At 39.8% G+C, this 10,442-nt stretch overlaps 1 protein-coding gene across 8 annotated transcripts in view; it reads left to right on the top strand.

The window, feature by feature from the left end:
• Positions 1 to 9,778, top strand: part of MAPK9 (mitogen-activated protein kinase 9) — a 69,750-nt gene extending 59,972 nt beyond the window's left edge. For 2 of the 8 annotated variants that reach the window (XM_055539074.1, XM_055539077.1), the window contains exons 8-11: positions 920 to 1,044; positions 2,627 to 2,690; positions 3,917 to 3,988; positions 5,366 to 8,574. In XM_055539074.1, the coding sequence (XP_055395049.1) occupies positions 920 to 1,044; positions 2,627 to 2,690; positions 3,917 to 3,988; positions 5,366 to 5,508 (404 nt within the window). In that variant the 3' untranslated portion in view covers positions 5,509 to 8,574. Of the gene's footprint in view, positions 1 to 919; positions 1,045 to 2,626; positions 2,691 to 3,916; positions 3,989 to 5,255 lie in introns of all 8 variants that reach the window. The other 6 variants (XM_055539085.1, XM_055539088.1, XM_055539067.1 and 3 more) reach the window with 6 other exon arrangements.
• The last annotated feature ends 664 nt before the right edge of the window (positions 9,779 to 10,442 follow it).

Genomic DNA, 10,442 nt, shown 5'->3' on the forward strand with positions numbered 1-10,442 from the left:
TTTGGCTGTCTTGGGTCTTTGCTGTGGCGTCTGGGGTCTTGGGTTGCACGTGCAAGCTCTCAGGTGGAGCATGTGGGGTCTAGTTCCCTGACCAGGGGTTGAACCTGGGCCCCTGCACAGGAGTGCAGTGTCTCAGCAACTGGAGCACCAGGGAGGTCCCACCTGTGAATTTTAATTGCTGAAACCTAGGTGAGCCTTGTATTTAACCAAGTTATTGAACTTGTTAAATTTTTTTCTAGCTACTAATCTCTAGATTTTTTTTTCCTAAGTGTACATTGTATACAGGTAGGCAAAACAGAGGGCTTCCCTGGTGGCTCAGTCAGTAAAGAATCCACCTGCAGTGCAAGATACCTGGGCTTGATCACTGGATTGGAAAGATCATCTGGAGAAGGGAATGGCTATCCACTCCAGTGTTCTTGCCTGAAAAATCCCAAGAACCGAGGAGCCTGGTGGGCTACAGTCCATGGGGTTGCAAAGAGTCAAACACGACTGAGAGACTAAGCACAGCGCAGGCAAAGCAGATATCTGTGAACTGTTCTATATGATGCAAATATGAAGTCATTGTGTGGCTTAGTCTGTTCATCAAGAGAAAAGGCTTGCCCGTGCTTCATGCCTGCCCTCTCTGCAGTGCCACACTTGGCCTAGCTCCTGTACCCTCCCTGCCCATGGCTTGTCAGTCTTATGCCCTGTCCTTCTCCCCTCCCATACTCAGGCCAAAAGCACCTTTGAAAGCCTGGTTTGTAGGAAATGGCTGCTTGATTTACCTTTAAAGAAAGAGACTAATAATCCTGAATTTATCACCAGTTTCTCAGAGTTAGTATATTTTTGTTCTGTCTGTGCTGTCACATTTAGTTCTTTATTGTGTGATTCTCCAGTTAAAATTGTTTCTTTATTAATCTAATATTTGTTTTTACCCTAGCAAGTCAAGCCAGAGACTTATTATCAAAAATGTTAGTGATAGATCCCGACAAGCGAATCTCTGTAGATGAAGCTTTGCGTCACCCTTATATCACTGTTTGGTATGACCCCGCTGAAGCAGAAGCGGTAAGCATCTATTTTGAAAAGACTTGTGTGTAAAGGCAGGGCATACATTTCCCTGGATCTTCTGTCTATCTGTCTGAAATGGCTACACAAAGATTTATGGTTAAAAGGATTCCTGATTACTTTGAGGCCATATCAGTTCAGTTCAGTCACTCAGTTGTGTCCAATTCTTTGCAACTCCATGAATCACAGCACACCAGGCCTCCCTGTCCATCACCAACTCCCGGAGTTCACTCAGACTCATGTCTATCGAGTCAGTGATGCCATCCAGCCATCTCATCCTCTGTCGTCCCCTTCTCCTCCTGCCCCCAATCCCTCCCAGCATCAGAGTCTTTTCCAATGAGTCAGCTCTTCGCATGAGGTGGCCAAAGTACTGGAGTTTCAGCTTTAGCATCATTCCTTCCAAAGAAATCCCAGGGCTGATCTCCATCAGAATGGACTGGTTGAATCTCCTTGCAGTCCAAGGGACTCTCAAGTCTTCTCCAACACCACAGTTCAAAAGCATCAATTCTTCAGTGCTCAGCTATAGCCGGGGTCAAACCCCTTTTAGGACTCCTTACTGGGGCTGAACTCCAAGTACCTCAGGAATGAACATGCTTATGCTGTGGTGATATAATTGTCTTCATTTATGTCAATGCTGATGTGTGATCACAATATCACCTTTTTTAGGCATCCATTTGTGTACCTGGTACCATACCTGGGTTTTGCTTTTATTATCTTGTTTAGGTATCCAGTCAGGCTCAGAAACTTGCTGAAAATCACAGGTCTGGACATCCTTCCCCAGAGGTACCTGTTAGAGGAGTTCCACTTCTGAGTGTGGTGCTCATGTGCATTTTTCTGTAGCATCCCTGGTATGGATGGTCTTTAGTTGGAAGTGAAATAATTACATGGTGGCATGCTCATTATTGGGCTTCCCTCATAGCTCATCTGGTAAAGAATCCGCCTGCAGTACAGGAGACCTGGGTTCGATCCCTGGGTTGGGAAGATCCCCTGGAGAAGGGAAAGGCTACCCACTCCAGTATTCTGGCCTGGAGAATTCCAGGGACCATACAGTCCATGGGGTCACAAAGAGTCGGACACGACTGAGTGACGTTCACGTTCACGTTCACATGCTCATTATTAGGTTTTGTCCTGTGCATTTAACCACCATTTTTTGAAGCAGTCCACTTATGATTTGGGGACTAAATTTGGGAGTTCTAATAGGAAGAAATAAAAACTTGAGATATATTTTGCAGCTTCTGTATTTCCTAGCACAGTACCTTGTCCAGAATGGATCTGTAGGAAGCAGCCTGTGATTGCTAATTTTATAATTACATTTGGGCAGATGTCCTTAGAGTGTAATTATTAGCAGGACTATAATAGGTCTATTTTTTGGTTAATTATTCTGTAATTATTTTGATTTTGAAACCAATGTAAATATACTTAGAAATCTTTAAGCCACATATTGAATGAAACTATATCAATATTATAAATATTTTATTTTATTATTTTTATAAGTATTTTAGAAGTCTTACAAGTGATTCATTTTCTTCATGCCTTATTATTTTTTCAACTATTAACTTTACCTGTAAAATTTAATTTTTAGCCACCACCCCAAATTTATGATGCCCAGTTGGAAGAGAGAGAACATGCAATTGAAGAATGGAAAGGTAAAGATGGAATTTATTTTGATTGTTACACATTTCTTGAAATGGGGCAACTTAACACTTTTTGACAGTAGCCTTTCTAAGGGAGGGGTGGAGACCCTTCAGCTCTATCCTCTCTCTTCCCACTTCCCAGTAAATGAAGAACTTGAAGATAACAAAATTAGAGAGGAACGTGTATGAATTGCATATTTGCTTCAGAAGACAAAAACAAAGGCTTTTCACACATCTCACATTATCAAATCTTGATTTGTAAACTAAATTCAGTAAGTGTATTACACTTAACTTGATAACGTGTTGCAAACTTTTGAGTAACCCCAATTCACAGGCCCCTGTAAAGCAGATATGAGAGACCCCACTGGGGTCAAGGGAACTTCTGCTGTATTGGTAAGCCTTGTAGTTATGCGTTTTAAAATAAGAGTTGGGGGGAAATTGCAGATCAAAAATATGCAAATAGTTATTACCACCACTCGAACCAGACAACCCACAAGAAACTAAACCAGTAATAAAGAGGTTAAACTAAAAATATTTCATTAAAAAGCAGAATCAATAATAGTTGAGAACTGTGGTCAGCGCAAGTCAAACATGGCAGCGTGTCCTGCCCAAGAGCCGCTCCCTGGGCTGCAGGGAACAAGTGACTCGCAGTGCACACAGCCACAGCCTCGCTCGGTGCCTGCACTGTGCTGATTTTATTTCACGAATACCAAACTTGTAGGATGCTGCTAGTATCTTACCTAATAGGTAGTTCTTCTGACAAATGAACATTGAGGAAAACTGAGATTGAAACCAAGAAAAAACTTAGGTAACTAGACCAATTTCTGGCCAATCTGGAGGAGTTTACATTTGAAGAACCACAATGGTGGAGGAAAAACTGTGCAAAAAGATGTGATAATATCCAGTAGTTAAACTGTTCTGTTAGAGTCACTTTGCTAGTACTTTCCTCCTTCTCTTCCCCATTCCTCATGTCTCTCTTTCACTCTCTCCCTACCCTCAACTTTGTAAAACCCACTAGTGGATCCAGAGCTACCCTACTTTTATGGCCTTCATAATTGGTTGGTTGAAAAGATACAAGGAATCAAATTATATTTTGGTCTAGGTAAACTATTACTTGTCTATCACAGTTAAAAATAGCACATCACAGTGTCCTTGGAGTGGTTCCAATTTATTTGGAAGCAGGGTTTAGAGATGCAGAGAAACTGATGAAGCATTCTAACTTGCATTTCTGTTTGAAGAGCTAATTTACAAAGAAGTGATGGATTGGGAAGAAAGAAGCAAGAATGGTGTTGTAAAAGATCAACCCTCAGGTTAGTGATTGCTTTAATAGTTGGATTGCATAATACTTTTCTTTCTCTATTCATTTTTTGTAAATGGCAACAGCATGTTTTAAGTGCCACCTTGACCAGCATTGGATTTGAAAACTCCTTGTGTGAAATACTTTTCTCTTTTTGGTCTGCTCTGGTTGTGGCAGCTAACATTTTATTGATGCCAGGCAGCAAACTAACTGTTTTGTGAACATTTCTTGGTTCATCCTTGTAACAGCCACTGTCATTTTCATTTATAGATAGGGGAATTGAATTTAAAGCTTTCAACGTGCATGACCTTCTTTATATTGCCCCCAACCAATTAAAAAAGAAAATTAATATGAGTCTAGATAAAGTGGAATTTGGTTTTCTTTTGAGAAAATTGTTCATATAATTCTCCTATCTTTCTGCTTGATCTTAGTGGTAGCAGTCTGACTAACAATTAGGAAGCTGTATGACTATTAGAGGCGTAATATATATGGTATTAACTTATAATACCATCTATAAGGTTCTACCTTAAACAAAACTCTTTACTTACATTTATTTCACATTTGTATTCACTCCACTCCCACTGGAAAGCACATGCACGCCACACACACATGTAAATACATATGGGGCTGTTTCTTATTCTTGAATTTTATATTCAGCATGACATGTGTCAAGTGTCTGGAGATTATATAACTTCAATAAAAATTTAGATGCTTATAGTTAACCACAAATTTAAGACTGACCTCTGAGACCCTGGATGTTTTGTTTTTGTTCAAACCAGGCTAAAATATAGATAGTGGAAAACAGATTAGTTTCATTTGCCTTAAAATATCAGTTTTGGGGATTTAGAAGGCAAAAATAAAATGAACAAGAGTCCACTAAATTTTGTTCCTATTTTTTTCTTGTTTGTATCATTCCTCCTTTTAGAAGGTATTTTTTATTGCAAAAGAACTCTTCAAAGGTTGATGTTTTTTCCCTTGGATTAAGTGTTTATGATTATAATTGAAATGTCTGATGACACTTGAATCCTACTTGGACTTGAGCCTTTTGTGATCCTGATAGTTTTAGGATAAATTCAACAATTTTCTTTTAATATCTTTTTAAAACCAGAAGGTATTTTTAAAGTAGTTAACATGACTATACATGTGTGAAGTTTAGCCACCAGGAAGAAAGAGAATATTGCAGTGAAAGACAAAGGAATATTTGGGATTTTGAGCCTAAAGAAAGACTCCACAAAAAGTTCAAAATGTACAGTCAACTAACTTCTTGTTTATACTAATAGTATAGGAAACTGCAAAAGGACAGAGCTGAGAAGTGGCCTGAAGTCTCACTGCCTGGATCTGCAGCAGTGTCGTGCCTCAGATTTTATTATATTTGGTTTTCTTAGCACAGATGCAGCAGTAAGCAGCAACACCACTCCTTCTCAGTCGTCGTCCATCAATGACATTTCATCCATGTCCACGGAGCAGACGCTGGCCTCGGACACAGACAGCAGTCTGGATGCCTCGACAGGACCCCTGGAAGGCTGTCGATGATAAGTTAGAAATAGCAAGCTTGTCATCAGTGAAGGAACTCTCACTTCCATGGGCGTGAAATACTTGGGAGTTGATGGAACCAAATAGAAAAACTCCATGTTCTGCATGTAAGAAACATGATGCCTTGCCCCTACTCAGTTGTACTAGGCTTGCCTTGCTTAGATTATAAAATGAAGCAGATTAAAGAAAAAAAAAAAAATACAAACCACACATTTAGAAATTTTGTTCAAGGTCATTTCAGGTGAGCAATTAGAATATATGAATTTTTTTTTAAGTTGTGCGGTAATAGTGATCATTTCTCATCCTCAGTAACTGTTGGGATTTATATGCATGACACAGATGCTTGCTTGGATTTGCCCTCTAGCACTTTGGAAATCAGTATTTATAAAGCCAAATAATCTTCAAGGTAGTGCTGCTTCTAGAATTGTCTCTTAATCCTCTTAAATAATTTTGTGTTTGTCCAGAAAAAAATAGATTTATGTGTATTAATTGGCCACCATCATATTATAATATCTTACCTTCTTTTAGGGTATGAATTAACTTTCTTTCATATTTCAGAAGGAATATAATTAAATCTATATAATGAAAAAAATGTAACTTTTCTTTAATTTGTCATGTTTTAGGCTGAGAATTATCACTGCTAAGACCAGGATACTTTGTTTTCTCTAAACTGTGTTAGTCTGGATGACTGTACATTCAGTTTTACTGCACGATAGCATTTTAAGTTTTGTTTTATGCTGCTTAAAACATATATATGTTTAAAATCCTACTACCCCATCTCTTTTTTCTTGGTCTTCTGGACTTATTAATTTGAAGTGCTACCTAGAACTTCATCTTCTTTATTAGCCACCTAACACCCATGTCAATCATATGATGGCAGATAGATTCTTGACCCCATCACCTGCTGTTAGAGTAGAATTTTACGAAGTGATCACTAAAGATGATGGCAGTCACTTGCTGAGTGCTTGTTTTGCTTGCGCCTGGACTGGGTCCTTTCTTACCTCCTCTAGGGTAAGATACATGATTTCACAAGGCAGAGTTTCCCTCTTCCAACACAGCATTCTTCCTCGACTTTCTTTCTTTTATGAAAGAAACCACCTAAACCCACTTTGGTCTATTTTAGGAAGCAAGCTGGTTCACAATGGCTGTTTGTGGTGGTTTTCCACTTTGTGGAGGCGTTTCCTGTTCCTAAGGGAAGACCTTCTGAGAGATAGGGAGGAGCTGTCCTAAAGGGCAATTATTAACTAGTAAATATTTCCTGATTTTAAGCTGCTCACCTGAAATTGATACTTTCAGACTAATATGGAAATTATTCAAGATTCAGTAAAATACTGAGTATTGAAGTGTCATTGCAGAAATGGAGTTATGATGGTCACATATGGCTACCTGTGCTTGTAATGCTTTCCCCTGGAGCTTATTCTATTGCAGATTCATATCTTTTGTTCAGTTATTTTGGAAGCTATTGAGTCAACATTGTCACATTCTATGGAATGTGTTCTGAGGAGGAACTTTGTTAAGAAAGTTTATTATAAATATATCTAAAATATATGATTCTCTCTATACCATTTGTATCTTATTGGTCTTGTCACTGGAAACTGGAACCCTTGATGAACAAAATTAATATTGAAGTAATAAATAGTTTTCTATTGTGATGTTTAGACATGTTCAGCTGTAAGATGGAATACTAACTTGGATTGGGGCAGAAACACCTGTTACATAGCTGAGGATTATTTTGGCTTCAGAGGCCTGATGGTATAGTGAAGAAAGTTACTGCTGTACATATATAAACATCTTAAAATGACCTAATACACATTCTTTAAAAAGACTTTACTAAATCTATCTTTGAAAAGAAAAGGAAAGGGGAGAGTTTTAAAAATACATGATCTGTCCTCAGCTTATGTACATGCAGCACAGGAACGCGAGGGCACGTGGAAGTCCCACCGGGTGATTGTACACTCACCAGGTGCCGTTTATAAATGGAGCTAGGTGCCATACAGAGTGGCTTTCTGCTCACTGACTCCTCCTGTGTTCACGGAGGAAGTCCGTGATGGTGTGGACGGGTTTCCTGCCAAGACCACCTTCCACCAGCGAGTGACGAGTGCACCCCGGCAGGCCATGGTGCTGCGGACCGCAGAGCTCCATAGAAGTACCTCACCCCAGTTCAGGGCCCTCCCTCCTGAGCTGGGACGTGCCAGGGACCTGGTGCAATGCAGATGGTTCCACACTGCTCTCCATGGATAAATTCTGGTGTTGGATAAAGAACTGAAAAATGTGCTCAATTTTTCATCTTTTCTATTTTATTTTTGTAATTTATATTGTACACAACCCTGGAAGTAACTATTTTGGACACATATTTTTATAAACCAGGTAATTTATTATTAGCCTGGAATTTGAACTAGGTTCATTTTGTTTGTTGACTTAGTTTTTTGTTAAAAAGGAAATGACTGCCTTCCCTGTCAGATCTTGACTTCAAGTGCAGGTTCCAGAGAGCAGACAGAGTCTGTCAGAGTAGGAGAGCATTCTAGAAGCATCCTGCTCAGTGTTGATCCACTGTGGAAACAGGAGACAGAATCAAGGCTCTGTGCTTATCTGTGCACCATGAAACTCAGAGCTGCAGTCCTGAAAGGAGAAAATGCTTGGTAGGGCCCCTTACTGACACCCAGAGTCCAAAGTTGAAACACTGAATGGCAGACTGAATCCAGATTTGATGCTGTGTAAAGTCATGGTAATGATATATGATGAGTTCATACGGTTGATTTCTAATGTAACTCCTCTGGTGTTTCATACTGGTAGTAAACACAGGTGTGACCTTTCAGATTGCATATCTCAAAAGTAACATTGCCTAATGTTTTATAATAAAATATATTACGTGTGTTTTGATTGGTGAAAATAATACAAATACATTTTAAAAGAGAAGTATATAACATGTCCAATTTTTGTGTGTTTTTAAATGACATTTGACTGTGTATTTCTACATCACCATCTCTGATTACAGATTTAACGTGAACACAAGCAGATATTGGAGTGTTGTCATCTCAGTCAATATTAATAGATGTTTTTAAATTGAAAAGCAAAAGGGATTCTGTTAGATCCCTTACTGAAAATATTCTGCAACTTCCTGAAGCTAAATTTTCAAAACCACACAGTGCAAGACTGAATATTTGGAATAATTGTTTTCTCACAAGAGTGGCCAGAAGAATCCACCGATCAGTCTTTCCTTGTATCACTTAAAATCCTTAGTGCTGCCTGTGTGCTTGTGGTTTTCTGCATGGATTCTGCTTCTGGTTCTGAGGTACTTTAGGATGTTTACTACTTAAAGCCGCAGGAATGGAAGGGCGCGCAGTGGCTCACTGGCTTCTTGCCGGGACTAGAATCATTCCAGATGGGTCAGTACCAGTCTTACTTTTAAAGATCTCTAGGAAAGGAGAGTGAAAGTCCTTCCGTCGTGTCTGGCTCTTTGTGACTATACAGTCATATGGAACAGGAAAACATGTCTCTTGATAATGATCTGGGCTCCATTTCTCTCTCTCCCTCTTCCCACTTTCAATGTAGATAGTACTGAAATACTCTACATTTATTGACTTAAATGGCACATACAGGTTTTTGTGGGATTTTTTTAATGGGAGGAGGTGTGGTGGTGTTCAGTCACTAAGTTGCGTCCAACTCTTGGTGACCCCATGGACTGCAGCATTCCGGGCTTCCCTGTCCTTCACCATCTCCCGCAATTTTCTTAAACTCATGTCCATCAAGTCAGTGATGCCATCCAACCGTCTCATCCTCTGCTGTCCCCTTCTCCTCCCACCTTCAATCTTTCCCAGAATCAGTATTTCAAAATAACTTACTGTATACTTTCCTGAAGATTGTATTTTGTATTTAAGTGGTAAGCTTACCTTTGGCAGTAAGGCAGTTATTTGATGTTGTTGGTCTTTCATCAGGAAAGTTGGTAACCAAATCAATAATAACAGTAACAAAGTGGCCAGTAACATCTCTTTGAAGCCAAATGTGACCATGACTTAAGAGGGATATGCCTATCACAGCAGCCACTGGGCACTTGTCACTCACTGTTTCCTCAGGGCCCAGGGAGTCCTTGTGAACAAGGCTGTTTGCTCTGCCATTTCTGTGCTGTGGGTCTTTAGCATTGGAAAGGAAATTCAGAATCAATTTTCTGAACCCCTGCACAACAGTTGAGGAGGCTGCAGCCACGTCAGAAGGGCACCACAGGGCTGCCCTCAGAATGCTGTCGCACTCATGCGGGTCTTACTGTTCTTACAGTCATGAACACACTTGAGAGTCTAATGAAAACTGTGAGCCCCGCCCCCGCTTAGAAAAAGGCCACGAGCACAAGACGTTGCCAAACTTTCTGAGGAATCCTGAACCCTGGTGGTTTCCATGTTAAGAGCCCCTTTGTAGAAGCAGTTTCTAGATGCTTTGTGATCTTAGAGGGAAGCAGAGCCTGCAGGAGGGTTCTCGTGATCTTCTCTGTTCTAAATGGTTCTGACACTTTTGCAGACAGATCTTGGGTATAGATAGGGACATTTTTACTCTCAGCCCCAGCATAAGTCGGCATTCTTGTTCTGTGTCCAAAAGAGCATGGAGACTCAATTCAGTAAAATAGGTTGTTTCCAGCATTCCTTCCACATGGAACTTAGCTGCAACATAGGAACTGTAGGTTTATAATACAAAATTCATAGAAACGTAGATATGATTAAATTCATCTCTTCATTTTAAAGAAGTAGTTCTGTGCTGAGCTTTGACATACAGTCTTGGCTCTATTTTGTCTATGCACTTAGATTTCATCGAGAATAGGAATGGACAAGAGGTTCTGTAGTTCACATTGCCATTCAAGAAGTTATCCAGCCTCTGCTCAGATGGTTTTAATGAAGAGAATGCTCCTCCCACTGCATTTTTTTTTTAAATGGTTTTGACTGTTAGAA

This window comes from Bubalus kerabau, chromosome 1 (assembly GCF_029407905.1).
Source record: "Bubalus kerabau isolate K-KA32 ecotype Philippines breed swamp buffalo chromosome 1, PCC_UOA_SB_1v2, whole genome shotgun sequence".
NCBI lineage: Eukaryota > Metazoa > Chordata > Mammalia > Artiodactyla > Bovidae > Bubalus > Bubalus kerabau.